The sequence below is a fragment of the Fringilla coelebs genome (genome assembly GCF_963513975.1).
Source record: "Fringilla coelebs genome assembly, chromosome: 29".
Taxonomy (NCBI): domain Eukaryota; kingdom Metazoa; phylum Chordata; class Aves; order Passeriformes; family Fringillidae; genus Fringilla; species Fringilla coelebs.
The window spans coordinates 2,546,185-2,565,834 of NC_140055.1; the positions used below are offsets into that span (position 1 = coordinate 2,546,185).

The 19,650-nt window shown below is 56.9% G+C and overlaps 2 protein-coding genes across 2 annotated transcripts; one reads left to right on the forward strand and one right to left on the reverse strand.

Moving 5' to 3' along the window:
* The first annotated feature begins 913 nt into the window (after window positions 1-913).
* PRCC (proline rich mitotic checkpoint control factor) lies at window positions 914-11,344 on the forward strand. The gene is made up of 7 exons (XM_084223156.1): window positions 914-1,617; window positions 3,958-4,005; window positions 5,491-6,069; window positions 7,481-7,576; window positions 8,860-9,003; window positions 9,303-9,368; window positions 9,918-11,344. Exons 1-7 carry the CDS (start codon window positions 1,168-1,170, stop codon window positions 10,002-10,004), a joined length of 1,470 nt encoding a protein of 489 aa, XP_084079282.1. The 5' UTR covers window positions 914-1,167; the 3' UTR covers window positions 10,005-11,344.
* An 858-nt stretch (window positions 11,345-12,202) lies between these two features.
* SH2D2A (SH2 domain containing 2A) lies at window positions 12,203-19,260 on the reverse strand (the record flags this gene model as incomplete). Its single annotated transcript, XM_084222968.1, is given in 9 exon segments — window positions 12,203-12,325; window positions 13,415-13,582; window positions 13,584-13,979; window positions 14,091-14,234; window positions 15,069-15,240; window positions 16,238-16,327; window positions 16,453-16,619; window positions 17,016-17,091; window positions 19,160-19,260. Coding segments are annotated over 9 exon segments (1,437 nt in total).
* Between the last annotated feature and the right edge of the window lie 390 nt (window positions 19,261-19,650).

The following is a 19,650-nucleotide window of genomic DNA, read 5'->3' on the forward strand; positions in this document are numbered from 1 at the left end:
ATTTTAACATTATATTATAACCTAACACACTTCTTAAGAAAATTAATGCAGCATAAGTTTCTAACATAACACATACAATATTCATTTTAATATTTGTGAAAAACCAATCATAAAATTCACATTTTTCACTCGTGAGTGCCAGCTCCTGGAATCCTCCCCAAGGCCTCCATGCCTATTTTTAATGCTGTATTTTTAACACTCCTCAGGCCAGGAGGGGGCTGGATTTCACCCCGCTCCAAACCACAGCTACACTAGTTTATCTCCATTTTGCTTTCATGATGATTATTATTATTAATTCAGCTTTTTCACTTATTACCCATAACAATTACTTGCGCTGCTGCTTCTCTGCAGCTCGCTTGCCCTGGCTGTTGGGGACCCAAATTCCAGCTCGGCTGTGGCTTTATTCAGGCCAGGAGGCCAAAAGCGTCAAACCAAAAATCAGCAAAGTGCCGGAGGGATAAATTCCAGTCCGGCAGCTTCGGCAGCACCGATCGCACCCGAACCGTGCCGGGAGGGGAAGGGAGGGCGGCAGGCGGGGAGAGCCCGCTCCGCGTCCCGCAGTGACACTGCACCACGGGCCCGGCTCAGGGCTCTGTCTGGCAATGAACCCAGGGCTCTGGAGGGCCCTTCTGCATCCTCGTCCCGGTCATCCTCATCCTCATCCTCATCCTCATCCTCATCCTCATCCTCATCCTCATCCTCATCCTCATCCTCATCCTCATCCTCATCCTCATCCCCGTGCCGCTCCGTCCCCACGGGCCTTCCCGCATCCCCGCCGCGCCCGGGCCTTGTCCCGGTCCCGCCGCGTGGCACCACAGACTACATATCCCGTGATGCCTCGCGGCGGGGCACACAGGGAGGCGGGCACAGCGCTGCTCGCGGTGCACGCCGGGAGTTGTAGTCCTGCGCGGCTGCAGCGCGGGCAGCGGGGCGCTGCCGGCAGCCATTACCGGGAGCGCGGAGCCGCCGCCGTCGCCTTGCCTCGCTCCGCGGGCCCCGCCGCCGCACGGGGAGGGGCCGCCATGGCGGCGTAGCCTCGCCCCCGCCCGCCCCTTCTTCCCCGCTGCGGGCGCTGAAGGCGCGGCGGCGGTGCGGCCTAGCGCGGAGGGTGGATCCCCGGCCTCGCGTAGCGGCTGCTGCCCGCCAAGGGCCGCCCTCCCCGGGGCCATGTCCCTCGTGGCCTACGCCAGCAGCGAGGAGGACAGCGATGCCGAGGAGCCTGCGGGCGAGGAGGAGGAAGCCGCCGACTCTCCCCCGGCCGCGGCCGAGCAGCCCTCATCCCGGGGGCTTTTCGCCGCGCTGCCCCCGCCCAGAGCCCCCGCGGTGCCCCCGGCGTTCCTCATGAGCCCCCCGCCCACCCTGAGCGGCTTCGGCAGCGCCCCGCCGGGCCAGGCCGGCACCGAGAGCCCCTCGGAGCCGGCTGCCAGCGGGGACGGGGCCGCAGAGCCCCCTCGGGCGAGGGGGCTCCTCCTGCCGCCCCCCAGGAATGCGGGCACCGCCGCCTCCCCCCTCAGCCCGCCCCCCGCTGCCTCCCCCGGGGCGGGTTTGGGCCTCCCCAAGCCAAAGAAGAGGACGGAGCCGGTGCGGATCGCGGCGCCCGAGCTGCACAAGGGGGATGTGAGTATGGAACAACCCCCAGCCCTTCCCTTCGGGGTGAAACTTCTCCCCCGCGGGGCTCTTCCCTCGCTCTGTCCCTCCGAGGTACCGGGATCTATTGTTGTGTCATCCACGGGGAGATTTGTCCTGGCTGCCTGCCCTAATGCTAAAGCGCTTTGCGGCATTAAACTGATATAGAAACCTTATTTATAATCATAATGCAGCCGAACCCAGATTATCTGCACCCTTCTTATTCCTGGAGTTAACGAGTTGATGATGGGGAGCTGCAGGGCGTTGTAGCCCAAAATCATCTTTTGTTTCCTGTGCAGGTGATGGATTTTTCAGTCAGTTTATTGCTTATTTGTCTAAAAGCTTCGGGCATCTTCCAAACTTTTTGATGACCGTTTCCCTCTCATTTTGTGGGTTTGGGGTTTTTTTGTAATTACTGTGCTATGCAGGGCTTGTGAACCCAGACAGCGAGAGCAGGGAAAGGCAGGTCCCTTTCCATCTGGTTTTTAAGTGGGGATCCCTGCTGATGAGGTTTCATCCTCTCCCCACTGCTCATTTCCTCTGGGACAGCACTGTCACGGAATCATGGAATGGTTTGGGTTGGAAAGGACCCTAATGCCCATCCTGTTCCACTCCCTTGCCATGGGCAGGGCACCTTCCACTGTCCCAGGTTGCTCCAAGCCCTGTCCAACCTGGCCTGGAACACTTCCAGGGATCCAGGGGCATCCACAGCTTCTCTGGGCACCCTGTGCCACGGCCTCACCACTTTGACAGAAGAATTTTTCCCTAATATCTTATCTAAAGCAGCACTTGGAATCCTGGAGGGGTTTGGGTTGGAAGAGACCCTTAAAACCCATCCTGTTCCACAGTGCCCACAGGCAGGGACACCCTCCCCTAGCCAGGCTGGCCTGTTGCCATGTGGAGGTGATGGCCCTGTCACTGCTTTTGGTGTGACAGGAGTGCCTGTGGGAAGAGCTGAACTGGGAGCTTGGGGTCATTTCCTTGGGGACAGGTGGATTTATAAACAGTGTCCGTTAAAAGTGGCCTGGCAGCACTTTGGGGGAGCCCAGGTGAAGTCAGTGCTGTGTCTGGGGGATGGGGTCACAGGAAGAGGGGAGAGGACACAGGTTCCCCATCCCCTCCTGCTCCCAGTAGCCATCCCAGGGTGGCAGATTGCACACCCAGAGGTTCAGTCTTTGGGACAGAGGGATGAGGGATATCCCAGTCCCTCAGAACCACTTTTTGTTCAGCTCCCAGCAGGGATTCCAGGCAGCTGAATGAGCAGGGATCTGTTCCTGCCTCACCCCTGTGTGTGCTCTGCTGTGACCACACGATCTGCAGCTCTCAGTGTTGTGCAGATGAGTTTGGAAGGGACAAAAAGTACCTTAAACTGGAGCTGGTGTGAGCAGTTCCCACTTGGGGGAACTGCCAAGGTTTCATCCTTGTCTGGGGGGTCACAGAAAGGGGGGGAGAGGACACAGGTTCCCCATCCCCTCCTGCTCCCAGTAGCCATCCCAGGGTGGCAGATTGCACACCCAGAGCTCTGGAGGTTCAGCCTTTGGGACAGAGGGATGAGGGATATCCCAGTCCCTCAGAGCCACTTTTTGTTCAGCTTCTTGCAGCAGTGTGCTGGGATTCCAGGGAGCTGAATGAGCAGGGATCTGTTCCTGCCTCACCCCTCTGTGTGTTCTGCTGTGACCACAATCTGCAGCTCTCAGTGTTGAGCTGATGAATTTGGAAGGGACAAAAAATACTCAAACTGGAGCTGGTGTGAGCAGTTCCCACTTGGGGGTCCTGGAGGTCCCTTGGCCTGTGGCTGCCATCCTCAGTTTTTCCCTGTTTCTCCTTAAATCCCTCCCATGGCTGTACTCACCCCCTGGAGATGCTCCAGGGCAGCTGCAGTGTCTCCTCTCTCCCAAACCAACACGTGGGTTTACAGTCACTCCAAACTCTCTTTATTTATGCACATTCCTTGTCTCTCCCTGGTTTATGATTTGGAAGCAAACTGGCACAAGCCCTCAATCCCTGCTGCCTCTTCCAAGTCCTCTGAGGAGCCATGAAATGATAAAGATACTTTTTCTACCACCAACCAGGCTTTCCACACAAGTTTTAACCAGATATTTAGCAATTTCAGCATTACTGAGAACAATTCTCTGTATCCCTGCAGTGAACTTTCCATCCTCTGTGTGGTTTGTGCTTCCCCTCCAGTAACTCTGTTGTTGTCTGTCCCTGACCTGTAGCTGTGCACCTGCAGTTCTTCCCTCCCTTTGGGTTTATTTTCCTGGGATTTATTAACATAACTTTTTTAGTTTGGCGTCTCAAGTTGTGCTGAGCTCTGGTTTTCTCTCTCAGTCAGATTCAGAGGAAGATGAACCAGCAAAGAAAAAAAATACTCTTCAGGTAAATAACAAGGGCACTTGGTTAAACAATTTTCATGGGAAAAAGTGTTTGACTCTTGGGCTTCTACTTGTGTAAATCATCCACTCTGATCACCTCATGGCTTTAGGGATATTCCTAAAATCCCATGGGTTTTCAAGTCCTTTTTATTGCCCCCCACAAAAAAAAAAAAAATTGAAATAAATATTTTTTTTACCCTTTTATTTCCCCCTAGGAATAAAACATAAGAATATTGCCCTACTTTTTACAACTTTCCTAAAACTCTCTGATTTTAAGAATTCCCACACTTTCTTTTGGGCAATTTCACCAATTTAAGTCTTGGCTAAAGAGGCATACATTTGGCAATTGGGCAGATACTTGCAACATTTCCCTTCAGAATCCCCCTGGCTTTTTATGCAGTGTATTCAGAGTGGCCAAGCAGTGAGAAACCCATAAGAAGTGTTAGAATTGGGGAGATAACTGTCAGGAAGTCATGAAAAGTGAATAATCTCTCTCTTTTCTTTCTGGGATCCTTATGTCCACACTGATCACCTTGTCTAAATTGTCCACACTGATTACCTCATGGCTTTAGGAATATTCTTGAAATCCTGTGGGTTTTCAAGTTCTTTCTTTTGGGCAATTTCACCAATTTAAGTCTTGGTGAAAGAGGCATTAATTTGGGAATTGGGCAGATATTTGCAACATTCACATTTCCCTTCAAACCCCCCCTGGCTTTTTATGCAGTATATTCAGAGTGGTCAAGCAGTAAGAAACCCACAAGAAGTGTTAGAATTGGGGGGGATAATTGGCAGGAAGTCATGAAAAGTGAATAATCTCTCTCTTTTCTTTCTGGGATCCATTTGTTCACACTGATCACCTTGTGTAAATCATCCACATTGATCAACTTGGGCAGATATTTGCAACATTTCCCTTCAAACCCCCCTGGCTTTTTATGCAGTATATTCAGAGTGGCCAAGCAGTGAGAAACCCACAAGAAGTGTTAGAATTGGGGAGATAACTGTCAAAAAGTCATGAAAAGGGAATCATCTCCCTCTTTTCTTTCTGGGATCCATTTGTTCACACTGATCACCTTGTGTAAATCATCCACATTGATCAACTTGGGCAGATATTTGCAACATTTCCCTTCAAACCCCCCCTGGCTTTTTATGCAGTATATTCAGAGTGGCCAAGCAGTGAGAAACCCACAAGAAGTGTTAGAATTGGGGAGATAACTGTCAGGAAGTCATGAAAAGGGAATCATCTCCCTCTTTTCTTTCTGGGATCCATTTGTTCACACTGATCACCTTGTGTAAATCATCCACATTGATCAACTTGGGCAGATATTTGCAACCCCCTGGCTTTTTATGCAGTATATTCAGAGTGGCCAAGCAGTGAGAAACCCACAAGAAGTGTTAGAATTGGGGGGGATAATTGGCAGGAAGTCATGAAAAGTGAATAATCTCCCTCCTTTCTTTCTGGGATTCATTTTTCCTGCATGGACATCACCAGGGACGCAGTGAGGGCTCCGGCTTGTCCGCTCTGCTTCCTCAGCCCAAAAACACGCCGGTGAAAGAGACCAATCGCTTGCTCCTGCCCTATGCCTTCTCCAGGAAAGCAGGAGAAAACTCCTCCGACTCCAAGCCTGCCAAGACCCCGAGCTCTTCCTCCAAACCCAAAGCCGTGCCCAAGCCGGCCGTGCCCACGACTCCGTCCCCGTCGGCCATCAAGGCGGCGGCCAAGAGCGCGGCGCTGCAGGTAACCAAGCAGATCACCCAGGAGGAGGAGGACAGCGACGAGGAGCTGCAGCCAGAGAACTACTTCTCCTTGTCCGACAGGAGCGAGCCTGGCACCGTGGGCACCGAGCCCTACCTGTACCCGGGCACGGCAGGCTCGGAGGAGCCTCCTCCCGGCACGGAGCCGCAGCCCCAGTTCCAGGACGCGGCCGCTAACGCCCCGCTGGAGTTCAAGACAGGAGTGGGCTCCAGTGGAGTTCAGCACAGCTGGGCACCCAAAGCTGGTGAGGACTACAGCAGCCAGCCCTATGGGCAGTTCCCTCCTGCCTACGGAGAGCCAGGGGGCTACTACCAGGTGGGTTTGCTGGCCAGAGGGGAGGGGAGGGCTCTGAGCAGCTGCTAGAGTGAGTGGCTCGAGTTGGTTACTGGCTGCTGCTGGGAGTGCAGCCTGTGTGTGATACCTGGGACATGGAGCAGGGAATGCAGCCTGGGTGAGGTACCTGGGCAGGGAATGCAGCCTATGTGAGGTACCTGGGCAGGGAATGCAGCCTGGGTGAGGTACCTGGGCAGGGAATGCAGCCTATGTGAGGTACCTGGGCAGGGAATGCAGCCTGGGTGAGGTACCTGGGCAGGGAATGCAGCCTGTGTGAGGTACCTGGGACACAGAGCAGGGAATGCAGCCTGGGTGTGAGCCTGGGCAGGGAATGCAGCCTGGGTGAGATACAGGGGCACAGGGCAGGGGATCCAACCTATGTGAGATACCTGGGATATAGGGCAGGGAATGCAGCTCTTGGAGCTACCTGGGCAGGGAATGCAGCCTATGTGAGATACCTGGGACATGGAGCAGGGAATGCAGCCTGTGTGTGAGATACCTGGGCAGGGAATGCAGCCCTTGGAGCTACCTGGGCAGGGAATGCAGCCCTTGGAGCTACCTGGGCAGGGAATGCAGCCTGTGTGAGATACCTGGGATATAGGGCAGGGAGTGCAGCCTGTGTGTGAGATACCTGGGATACAGGGCAGGGAATGCAGCCCTTGGAGCTACCTGGGCAGGGAATGCAGCCTATGTGAGGTACCTGGACAGGGAATGCAGCTTGTGTGAGGTACCTGGGACATGGAGTTGGGAGCTGCCTGGGACACAGGGCAGGGAATCCAGCCCAAGCTGTCTGACAGAGGGAGCCACAGCACCGGGCACAAGGGGATTTCTACAGCATGAGAGCTGCAGATGTTCTTTGCTGGACAGATGTTTAACAGCTGCACTCCTGTGAAAATGTCCTGGATTTGAGGGTGCAGAGTCAGGGCTCACTGGAGCTGGTGTCTGAGCCCTGGTTGTTTCTAATAATTCTAATAAATGGAATTCTAATAAATAGAATCCCAGACTGGTTTGGGTTGGAAAGGACCTTAAAGCCCATCCAGTCCCAGCCCCTGCCATGGGCAGAGACACCTTCCACTATCCCAGCTTGTTCCAAGCCCCATCCAACCTGGCATTAAGCACTTCCAGGGATGGGCCAGCCACAGCTGCTCTGGGCAACCTGTGCCAGGGCCTCACCACCCTTACAGGGAACAATTCCTTCCTAATATCCCACCCATCCCTGCCCTCTGGCAGTGGGAAGCCATTCCCTTGTCCTGTCACCCCAGACCCTTGTGAGAAGCCCTTCAGGGCGTTTGTTGCTTTGTCCCTCTGATGGAATCAGCCCACAGGGCAGTCTGTGACTCAGTGCCACTCCAGGATTGCTCTCATGCCAAACTGGTTTCCTTTTCCCTGCCAGGATTACTACAGCAGTGGGTACTACCCCGAGGTGGAAGCAGCCCAGGCCTCACCACAGGAGAGCAGCACCGACTCCTCCTTCATCGACGACGAAGCGGTTGGCACTTGATTTTCTGTCCCCCTGTGGAATTTGACTTTGGGCTCTCCCAGAGCACAGGAGCCTCTTGGCAGCCCCACTCCTGCCCCCCAGCACAGCAGTGACAGTGATCACAGGGGTCCCAGGATGAGGGAAGAGATGAGAATGTTGACTCTGTTTCAGAAGGCTTGATTTATTATTTTATTATATATATTATGTTAAAACTATATAGAAGAAAAGATTTTATCAGAAGGCTAGCTAAGAATAGAAAAGAATGATAACAAAAGCTTGTGACTGAGACAGTTCAGACAGCTGGACTGTGATTGGCCATTAATTAGAAACAACCACATGAGACCAATCCCAGCTCCACCTGTTGCATTCCACAGCAGCAGACAATCATTGCTTACATTTTGTTCCTCAGCTTCTCGGGAGAAAAAATCCTAAAGAAAGGATTTTTCAGGAAATATCATAGCTACACACAGCCTGGGTCTCCAGGGCTTTGGGCTGGGTGGTTTTTCTGGGGGCACGTGTGGAGTCCTTCCCACAGTCTGCTGTCTCCTGCTCCAGCTGGGTCTGCAGGCCTGATAATAGAATAGAATAACAAAATAGAATCAATTGTTGAGGTTGGAAAAGGCCTCCAGGAGCATCACCCAGCACTAAACCACTAAACCATGTCCCCAAGTGCCACATCCATGTGGCTTTTAAATCCTTCTGGGGGTGGGGACTTCACCACTGCACTGGGCAGCGTGTGTCAGGGCTGGACAACCCTCTGGGTGTAGGAATTTTCCCTATATCCAACCTCATCTTCCCCTGGCACAGCCTGAGGCCATTTCCTCTTGTTCTGTCCCTGTTCCCTGGGAGCAGAGCTCACTGGCTGTCCCCTCCTGTCCTGTCAGGGAGTTGTGCAGAGCCACAATGTCCCCCCTGAGCCTCCTTCTCTCCAGGCTGAGCCCCCTCAGCCTCCCCTGGTGCTCCAGCCCCTTCCCCAGCTTTGTTTGCTTCTCTGGACATGCTCCAGCTCCTCAATCTCTTTCTTGTCATGAGGAGCCCCACACTGACCCTAGGATTGGGGGTGCCTCAGCAGTGCCAGCACAAAGATGGGCACTGTCTGCAAGCAGGAGCAAATGCTGCTTTCTGCATAGGAAAATGAGATTATAACCTTCATGCTAAGTACTTTTAGATACTCTGATGTGCAGCACGCTGAAAATCTCCAAAAGATCAAAACCCCAGCTGGAAAACTGTTTGCTGTGCCTCGTGTCAGGTCAGTGCTGGGTGTAATTCCAGCTCTTCTGTTCTTCCTTCAGTTCAAACGTCTGCAGGGCAAGCGGAATCGTGGGAGGGAGGAGATCAACTTTGTGGACATCAAAGGTGATGACCAGCTGAGCGGGGCCCAGCAGTGGCTGACCAAATCCTTGACAGAGGAGAAGACCATGAAGTCATTCAGCAAGGTGGGTGGAGGGCTGGAGCTGTGCTTGGAGCCTCTGCTCAGTGCCCAAATCCAGCTGGAGCTGTGCTGGGGTGCTGGGCAGTCACCAGGGAGGGTAAATAATGACATGTGAGACCAGTGGAGTTCCTCAGAACACAGCGTGTGGGTGGGGAGGGCCAGCCAGGAAGTGCTTCAGCCCCAGGAATTTGCAGTTTAATAGGGAACAAATGCTGTTTGGGATGGCTCTGTGCAGGCCCTTGTCTTGGTTTCCTGTCCAAGCACCTCTCCAGGCTGACCACTTCACCTCTTTCTGCTTTCCAGAAAAAAGGAGATCAGCCCACAGGACAGCAGAGGAGAAAACACCAGATCACATACCTGATCCATCAGGTGAGTGGCCTCCCTGTGGTGTGTGAGCTCATCCAGCAGAACTGCAGGGCAACACAAGGCTGGGCTGCTGGAGCTGGGCACCAGGGGCTGTCCCTGAGAGCCCCCTGGTTAGACCCAGTGGGGCAGGAGGTAAGTCCTGGCCCTGAGGGGGTCCCAGTCCTGAGCTTTCAGCTTTGCTTTGCCTTTCCTGCACGTTCTGAGGCCCTGGGATCCTGTCCTGCATTCTGCCCTGAGGTTGGCTGCTGAGCCCGTCCCCACGAGAAGCTGCTTTTCAGCATGAATGAAATGCCTGTGCATCCCAATTAATCCAGGCCTCTGTCAGGATGATTGTGCAAACCCCTGTCCCCACGAGAAGCTGCTTTTCAGCATGAATGAAATGCCTGTGCATCCCAATTAATCCAGGCCTCTGTCAGGATGATTGTGCAAACCCCTGTAACGAGGCTTCTGGCTGAAGGGCTCCCTAATCCACATCAGCGGGGCCAGAGGAGGCAGGAATGCTGCTGAGTCACTGAAACACAGAGGGTAACAGCATCCTCTCCATCTCTGCAGGCAAAGGAGAGGGAGCTGGAACTGAAAAACACATGGTCTGAAAACAAGCTGAGCAGAAGGCAGACTCAAGCCAAGTACGGATTCTGACACATCTGTCCTGCTTTTTGGCTGGCGTCCCGGGTGACCTGCTGTGTCCTGTGGCCTCCTGGAGATCAGCCAGGCCCCAGCGTGGGGCTGGGAGGACACTGCACTCCCTGGCCTGGCAGGAAGAAGGGGCATTGCAAGCAGGTCCTGAAACTCCAGCTGTAATCCTTCCCCTCCCTCCTTGTAAACGACACCGTGGAAGGTTCCCACCGGCCAAGGACGGTCCCGAGGCAGCGCAGGGAACGTGCTGGGTGTGAGGCTGCAGCTCCTGTCCTGAGGGAACAGGCTGGGCCTCCTGACCCTTCAGCAGAGGCTCAATAAACTCCCAGTTCCCACTTTGCTCCTCTCTTGGACTTGCTGTGCATTGAGAGTGTCGTTTTCCTTTCTAAAACACGGTGAGTTCCAAGAGCAAGCCTGGCTTTGGAATTTTTATTTTGTCCTTACCTTAAAGATGTCCTCCCAGCTGTTTCCTCGTGTCTGGGCTGCTCCAGCACTCCTCTCATGTCAATAATTTTGAATAATTTTGATATGCTGGTTTTTAATTGGGTGTTTTTGCTCTGGGCTCCCCAGACTGAGCCATGCTGAGGGGGCACCCCTGTGCAGGTCAGACCCTGTGCCAGGGGAAGCACCACGCATGCAGGGGAGCTTCTCCTGCCTGGCACACTCAGGGTTTTGGGTTACCCTGAGCCATGTGTGCATGTATATTGTCCTTCCTTTTTCCTTCTCTTTCCTTCTCCCCCAGCCCAAGGCCTCCTGTGCTGCCCCAGGCTGTTCTCAGACTCATCAAAGTGACTGTCCCAGTGTCCCACGTCTGGCTGCCTGGGACTGAGCTCTGCAGTTTCCTCTGGGCAGACACAGAGGAGAGCTGCCAACTGTAATTTTTTTTTTTCAGCTTCTTTGTATCAATTCTGTTCCAATTAGGTGTTGACTTTACCCTCCTGGCTGGGAAGAGGAGACTGCCCAGCCCTAATTTCTTCAAATCAAAACTTTTTTTTTTTATTTAAGGAATTCTGTCAAGGTGATACGACTGCAAATCCTGTGCAGCTCTGCTGGCCCAATCCACGGATCCAAATCTGTGGCATCACTTTGTTGTTCACCAAAGCATGTGATGCTGAAGGGAGCAGAGAGCTGGCCTGGTTATTTAACTTATATTCCCACCAATCTGGGTTTTATTTGGCTCAAATGGCCAATATTTGTTATTCTGGTAAGAAGAACTCCCAAGAGGTGGTTTTTCTCCCATGTTACCTCTTAAACAGGCAAACCCCCATGACTGAAGTCTTTTCTTAGAACATTTTAAACTAATCTTATTTTTAGTTTAGCTCCCTGTATGTTTAGTACTTTGCAGAGCCTGTTTTGAGTATTTGAATGATCAGAATAAAGTTACTGTTGAGTAATTTATTCATATCTTGTATGTACAGTGAAATCCTCCCAGAAGAGATTTGCTGAGGGAACATATTTCTAAAAGAACCCACCCAGCCCTGTTTCCATCACCAGGGGCTCAGATCCTCATCCAGGAACCCTCTTGGCCTGGGGATTTTGCAATGTGGGGGCTGGAACTCCCACCTTCCCCTTTCCATTTCTCCTTGGGGTAATGGCTTGGGGTTAGTTTAGCACCAAAGGAAGTTCCAAGGGCTCGTGTTCCACTTTCAGCCCTCTAAGAGCAACAAAATTCAGGTTTGTGAAAGGTCAGAAGTGAATTTTCCCAGAGATAAAACAGCTACAGTCCCCCAACCCTCCTTTTCTCTCCAAGCCAGGGCTTTGGCCATCCTGGGGGCTGGAAGCACTGCTCAGCTCCACTGTGGCTTGCCAGAATTTGTGCCCCATGGGACAGCTCTGGGACAGTGGCATCATCCCAAATTTTGTGGCTGAGGAAGCAGGTAGGGCTTGGAGTGTTGGCTACAGGCTGGGCAGGTTCAGTGTGGCATCACTCCAGTTTCTGACCAATTTAATATCCAACTGCATGCACCAGCTGTGCCAAACTCATCCCTGTTTTTCCTGTAACAGCCTTTTTTCCCCTCATTTTATTACCAGAAGTCTCTTGGAATGTGTTCATGGGTAAGGTAAGGCTCTCCCCTGTGCTGTCAAGCTGGAAGAGCAGGTTGGCACTGCCAGCTGGGGCCACCAGCAGCCTTGGAGCTCTCCCAGGGCTTCCTGCAGTGAGGTGAGGCTGAGGTTGGTGCTGTTGGTGCTGTCCAGGTGGTTTAGGGGCAGTCCCCAGGCAGCTGCTCGTACACATTCTCAGCTGTGGCCGTGGGGTGCAGCTCCCTGGGTGTGCTCCTGCTGTACACGGGGTCATCCAGCTCCAGCTCAGGGTTCAGGACAACCTGGGTGATTCCCAGGGAGAGAGGTGGGTGTGAGAGCCAGGAAACAGCACAGGGTGGGTCTTTCACCCTCCCAGCCCTTGGCTTTGGGACTGGGACCCAGTTTTTGTAAAGGCCTGGAGTGACAGGACAAGGGGGAATGGTTTCCTGCAGCCAGGGATAGCTGGGATGTTGGGAGGGAATTCTTCCCACTGCCAGAGGGCAGAGTTAGGTGGGATTTTGGGAAGGGGTTCTTCCCACTGCCAGAGGTAGGTGGGATTTTGGGAAATAATTCTTCCCACTGCCAGAGGGCAGAGTTAGGTGGGATATTAGGAGGGAATTCTTCCCACTGCCATAGGGAAGGTATGTATGGGATATTGGGAGGGAATTCTTCCCACTGCAGAGGGCAGAGTTAGGTGGGATTTTGGGAAAGAATTCTTCCCACTGCCAGAGGTAGGTGGGATTTTGGGAGGGAATTCTTCCCACTGCAGAGGGCAGAGTTAGGTGGGATTTTGGGAAGGGATTCTTCCCACTGCCATAGAGAAGGTATGTATGGGATATTGGGAAGGAATTCTTCCCACTGCCAGAGGGCAGGGTTAGGTGGGATATTGGGAAAGGATTCTTCCCACTGCCAGAGGGCAGAGTTAGGTGGGATTTTGGGAGGGAATTCTTCCCACTGCCAGAGGGCAGAGTTAGGTGGGATTTTGGGAAAGAATTCTTCCCACTGCCAGAGGGCAGAGTTAGGTGGGATTTTGGGAGGGAATTCTTCCCACTGCCAGAGGGCAGAGTTAGGTGGGATTTTGGGAAGGAATTCTTCCCACTGTCAGAGGGTAGGGTTAGGTGGGATATTGGGAAGGGATTCTTCCCTGTGAGGGTGGGGAGGGCCTGGCACAGAGAAGCTGTGGTTGCCCCATCCCTGGAAGGTTCCAGGCCAGGTTGGACAGGGCTTGGAGCATCATGGAAGGTGTCCTTGCCCCTGGCAGGGGGTGGAATAGGATGGGCTTTCCAACCTGAACCATTTCAGGTTCCCTGTGCTCCTGGCGTGTGCCGGGAGCCTTCACTCGTGTTGGGGCTGAGCTCTAGAGCCATCACCTGCCCTGGGGACCCACCCACCTGTGTGCCCGTGCTGGAAGCTCCTCTGTCCTCCCTGTCCGTGCTGGGAGCTGCCGAGAGCTGCCTCCTCTTGCAGTCCTGGCTGGAAACGCTGCGGAAGAGCCGGCGGTGGGGCCGGGCTTTGGGGGGCAGCGTGGAGAAGGCGTTTTGGGGGGCGGGGGGGGGGCCGGGCAGGCACACCCTGCCGGGCCAGTGCCACCTCGGAGTAGATGTTCTCCTCGGGGCTGGCACGGGGGCTCCAGCCGCGGGCCATGGCATAGAAGGGGATGGGCTCCTCGGGGATGGGTCCTCCGGGGGTGGGGGATCCCTCGGGGATGGGGACCCCAGGGGTGGGCTCCTGGGGCTCGGAGGGGCTGGGGTCGATCTCCTCACGGGGCTCGGCGTAGACATGGAAGCACATGAGCTGCTGGTACTTGGCCTCGGGGGGCTCGGGGCGGGCGGATTCTTTGTGCACCTGGGCGTAGGGAACCTCGGGGGCTGCCGCGCTGCCGGAGGGGCTGTTCAACCCCCGAGCCGCGCCCCGGGAGCTGCTCTTGGCAGGGAGCGACGGCGGAACACCGGGAGCCTGCGGGAGGGACGGGACAGGGCGGAGGTGAGGGCTGGGAGTGGGTGTCACGGCATCCCCCCCCTCCCATCCTGTCCTTGGGCAGTGCCTCCATCCTCCCTGCCCTGGTACCTCCCCGGCGGAGCCGCCCTCGGCTCTGGGGTGCTCCAGGGACGCGGGGCCGTACTCCGGGAGCTTGGCCGCTGCTGGGCTCGGTGAGGAATGTGCAGCATCACCGCCAGCCGGGGGCTGCGGCCGCACTCGGGGCTCGTCCTTCTGCGGGGAGAGCAGAGAGATGTCGGGATGGGTGCTGGTCAGGGCACACCCAGCTGGGCACTGGTTCCTCGCTCCTGCTGGCCAGGGTGGCTTCCAAGCCCGGCTTTTGTGATGCTCGGATTTCCCTTGGCTCTATTCCCCAGCTTGGGAAAATCCTCTGGATGGCAGCAGGTGTTGGGTGTGATTTCAGGGTTTACCCCAGAACCCTGGGTCCCTCCCCTGATAATTCCCTCCCAGGTGTGTCAGTCACCTCTCCTTTCCCCTCCCAGCACTGTCTGTCTGTCCTGGTATTCCAGGAGGGCAGATTCAAAGGGTGCCCTCTACCCCCGGGGGGCACTGGGCCATCCAGGTGTCCTTTGTCCCTTGAGACCTCCCCTCCTGTACCTGGCTGGTGGCTCCCAGCCCCTTCCCTGCCCCTCTCCCGGGGTTAAAGGAGCAGCACCCACGGGGTCAGGAGTTCTGCTGGAGCTGTTGTGGGTTCAGAATAAAGCTCTGGATCCAAACCCTCCATCAGAACCGACTCCTTTCCTTCACCATCGCCTTAAAGCTTCTCTGCCAGAGGGAAACCCGAGGAGCAGACCCTGTTATGGGGGGAAAGCTCCATCCTGCCACCACCCCAACACGCCTGGACTTGTCCCCACGTGCCCAGCTGCAGGTCCCAGCCAGCCCAAAGTGTCTCTGGGGTAAAACACCACAATTGCCACTATTTGGTTCAGCACCAAGGGCCAGCAAAGCTCAGGTACGTCCCGTCCGGCTCTATTGGTAAATATTCCAATATGCAGGGGCTCTTGGGGGCTCTGGGGGTCTCTCGGGGGCTTTAGGGCCGGGACTCACCCGGGAGCAGGGCAGGGGCACGGTGAGGAACTCTCGGTACGGCGTGACCGGGGCCGTGGCGTGGTGCTGCAGCAGCTGGGCCAGCCCGGCGTGGGCGCTGCGCTCGCCCAGGATCACGTAGCGCCCGTCCGGCAGCTGGTCCAGGACAAAGTGCCGGCAGCGACCCCTGCCCCTGGAGGGAGATGGCACGGCATGGCACGGCACGGCATGGGCACGGCCGCCGGGAGGGGACAGAGCACGGCATGGCACAGCATGGCACGGCATGGCACAGCATGGAATGCACGGCATGGCATGATGGCATGGGCACAGCCACCGGGAGGGGAGACAGCACAGCATGGCATGGCATGGCATGGCATGCATGGCTCAACATGCATGGCACAGCACGGCACGGCACAGCATGGCATGATGGCATGGGCACAGCCGCCGGGAGGGAAGAGAGCACAGCATAGCACGGCATGGCATGGCATGGCATGGCATGGGCACAGCTGCTGGGAGGGGAGAGAGCACGGCATGGCATGGCACGGTATGGCATGGCATGGCATGGCACACACAGCATGGCATGGCATGGGCACAGCTGCCAGGAGGGAAGAGAGCACAGCATGGCACAGCATGGTGTGGCATGCATGGGGCAGCATGCATGGCACGGCATGGCATGGCACAGCATGGCACACACAGCATGGCATGGCATGGCATGGCATGGCATGGGCACAGCTGCCAGGAGGGAAGAGAGCACAGCATGCATGGCATGGGCACAGCCACCGGGAGGGAAGAGAGCACAGCATGGCACAGCATGCATGGCACAGTACGGCATGGCATGGCACAGCATGGCATGGGCACATCCGCTGGGAGGGGAGAGAGCACGGCATGGCATGCATGGCACAACGTGGCATGGCACGGCACGGCATGGCGTGGCACAGCCGTTGGGAGGGGAGAGAGCACAGCATGGCATGGCACAGCATGGCACGGCATGCACAGCATGGCATGGCATAGACACAGCTGCTGGAAGGGGAGAGAGCACAGCATAGCACGGCACGGCATGGTACGGCATGGGCACAGCCGCTGGGAGGGGAGAGAGCACAGTGTGGCATGGCACAGCCTGGCACGGCACGGCACGGGAGGGGACAGAGCTGCTCGGCCCCTCCCTGGGCCGGGGCTGTCGCTTTCCTCACCTGTAGGACAGCACGAAGCCCACGGTGCTCTCGCTGAAGCGCACCAGGAAGCAGCCCAGGGGCTGATCCTGCAGCAGCTCCTCTGCCTCCCTGCGGGCAGGGACACTGAGCCGCTCAACCTCATCCCCTCCGTGTCACCCGGGGTTTCGGTCCCCGTTTGGGAGCCTGGGGAGGGGACGCTGTCCCCGTTCCCGCCCTGGCCTCCCCTGGCTCACCTGCGGCTGATGAAGCCGTGGAACCACGCGGGGAGCTCCCCCTCGGGCCCCAAGCTCTGCGCTTGAGTCTGCTCGAACCACAGCCTGGTGCGGGCACGCAGCGCCACCCGCTCCGGCCACGGCTCCCCCTCGGGCTGGGACTGGGCTGACCAGAAACCTGGAGGGACCTGGAGGGAAGGGGGCAGCACCGGGAGCTCAGGTGAGGACAGACAGCAAGGATGTTCTGCTCCCAGCGCAGCCCCTGAGGGCGTGGGAGCCCTGCGAGGGTGAGCCGGGCTCTGTCCACCCTCGTGTCCCCATGTCCTACCCTGCCATGTCTGCTCTGGTGTCCTGGTGACTGCTCTGAAGGCCCCTGGGGCTGGCTGGGGGTGCTGGTGGGGGCTGCCTTGGCTGTGGCTGTGCTGTCCTCAGCAAGGGGCTTGAAGGTGGTGAAGAGGGGCCGGTCGTCATCCATGGAGTGCCCTGTCCCAGGGAGTGGGGAGGAGAAGGCTCAGGGCAGGGGGGCCTCCTTTGGGGAGAGCCCTGGGGGGGCTCCAAGACACCCCCACAGGCCCTGCTCTCACCATCACCTTCACCTCGTGCTCCCCGAGCTCAGCACCCTGATCCTCCCCAGCCTGGGTGATGGGGAGGGACAGCGACCTTGGCACGCCAGAGGAGAAGGGGGGACAGTGATGTGGGTGGGGAGGAGCTCAGGAGGGAGCATGTGAATCCTCCTGGCCCTCTGAAGTCCTCAGTGTGTCAGCTCAGCCCTGCGTAGGGGAGGGAGAGGCTGAGCAGCTCCTGAGGGACCTTGAGCTTGACCCTGAGCTGCCAACACCCAGCAAAACAACGTTAATCCCCAGCAGATGCTTGAGGGGGTGGAAGATTCTGGGGCTGGTTGGATCTGGGAGGCGAAGCTGAGTCAGAGGAGTGGGTCCAGGCTTGTCTGAGAGCAAGGGGATCCTGCAAAGGCACCCCAGCTCCACCTTCAACCTGCAGCAGTGCCCAGCCTGGCCCTGCACCCCTGCAGGCAGGGGGAGGTGAGGAGGTGTTGAGAAAGAGCAACAAAACACCCCAAAGTGCACTCACCCGGCTCAGGGAGTGCTGGGAAGGAGAATTCAGGTCAGGTCAGGCTGCTGGGGACAATGCCACTGTCCCCAGCTCGCTGTGCATCCCCCAGCTGGGTGGGGGTGCTGGGCAGGGGTGGGGGGCTCAGCCCTGTTCCCCCAGCCCAGCTCCTTGGCCTCGGTGGGGCAGCTCAGGGGATTTGCTCCCTGGGGCAGGATGTGCCTCTGAAACCCCGCACTGCTGTGGTGGGAACGAGTCAGATCAGCCCTGAAACGAGCTGAAAGCTTCGCTCTGTGGGACAGTTCCGGCCTGAACTTCCCCCTTTGGAGAGGGTAAGATCTGGCTGGAAGGGCTGGCGTGGGCAGGGGACCCCAATCCCTCTCTTTTCACCCCATTAATGTGCTTTTTGTCCTGCCTTTGGGCAGGGAGACATCCCTGAACCTCCTGTCCAGTGTCCCCTGCTCAGGGTTCACTCCTTGGCTTCGCTGCATACCCAACCCCAGCCCCCAGCCCACGCTCCTACCTCTGCTTGGTGTCCGTGGCCGGCGATGCAGGGGCAGGGGACAGACAGGGGGACGGGCAGGATGGGCAGGGGACAGGCAGGGGACAGGCAGGAAGGGCAGAGGCTGGGCAGGGGACAGGCAGAACAGGCAGAGGACGAGCAGGACGGGCACGGGATGAGCAGGACAGGCAGGGGAACAGGCAGGGGACAGGCAGGATGGACAGGGGACAGACAGGATGGACAGGGGACAGGCAGGGGACAGGCAGGATGGTCAGGGGACAGGCAGGGGACAGGCAGGAGGACGGGCAGGGTGAGGCAGCCCTGCTGCCCTGCTCTGCTCTGCCTCTGCTGCCGGCCACAGGCAGGAAGCAGCGACTGAAGCTGCAAGAACCTTCATGTGATGGGGAAACGTCACAGGAAGGTGGCATGGTGGCCCTGCGGTGACAGCCAGGTGACACCGGCAGCCTCGCAACAGGCTGGGCTGTGGCGAGGAGAGGACTGAGGAGCGGCATGTCTGAGCCTGCAAAGGTGTCATTGTCCCTCCTGTCCTGTCCTGTCTGCATCCTGGGAGCTGCCACTGCTGGGCACAGGGAGAGCAGAGCTCGGAGGGGACAGCAGAGCAGAGAGGGGACAGCAGAGATCAGGGGGGACAGCAGAGCAGGGAGGGGACAGCAGAGCTCAGAGGGGACAGCAGAGATCAGGGGGGACAGCAGAGCTCAGAGGGGACAGCAGAGCAGGGAGGGGAGAGCAGAGATCAGGGGGGACAGCAGAGATCAGAGGGGACAGCAGAGCAGGGAGGGGACAGCAGAGCTCAGAAGGGACAGCAGAGATCAGGGGGGACAGCAGAGCAGGGAGGGGACAGCAGAGATCAGGGGGACAGCAGAGCTCAGAGGGGACAGCAGAGCTCAGAGGGGACAGCAGAGGGGACAGCAGAGCAGGGAGAGGACAGCAGAGCTCAGAGGGGACAGCAGAGCTCAGAGGGGACAGCAGAGCAGGGAGGGGACAGCAGAGCTCAGAGGGGACAGCAGAGATCAGGGGGAACAGCAGAGCTCAGAGGGGACAGCAGAGCAGGGAGGGGACAGAAGAGGGGACAGCAGAGCAGGGAGGGGACAGCAGAGCTCAGAGGGGACAGCAGGCTCGGTGGCCCCGGGCTCACACCGTGAGCCCCGATTCAGTCCTGGCACGGTGCAATCCAGCACCATCCCCTTCTTCAGACTCTGGGTGCCAGAGCTGGGCCGTTCTGGGCTGTTCTGGGCCATTCTGGGCCGTTCTGGGGCACCAGCAGCCGAGCTGCCAACGCCGTGGCTGTGCCACGTGTCCTCTGCCACTCTCACCCGGGTGGTGCCAAGGTGAGGGCAGTGCCAGCCCTGCTGCATCCCATGGATTTGGGGTTAGGGCAGGGATTAGGGCAGGGTCTGGCTCACCCATGGCACCAGGACAGGGATGGGGGGGTGTTGTTGATTGGGGCTTTATGTAAAAATCACAAATGGGATGAGACTGTTGAGGAGCTTTGGGCTGTTTTATTTGTTAGTATCAGTCTCACGACATGGTTATGATAATGGGAAGATGTTAGTGGTTTACATTTTTGGTAAGCAGACAAAGAACTCAGTGTTACAGCTCACTTTAAAAGTTTTTTGACCAATCACACA

Coding starts and splice junctions, on each gene's coding strand:
- PRCC (XM_084223156.1), top strand. CDS start 1,168: ATGTCCCTCGTGGCCTACGCCAGCAGCGAGGAGGACAGCGATGCCGAG. Junction 6,070..7,480: donor AGCCAGGGGGCTACTACCAG/GTGGGTTTGCTG, acceptor TTTCCCTGCCAG/GATTACTACAGCAGTGGGTA. Junction 9,369..9,917: donor TCACATACCTGATCCATCAG/GTGAGTGGCCTC, acceptor CCATCTCTGCAG/GCAAAGGAGAGGGAGCTGGA.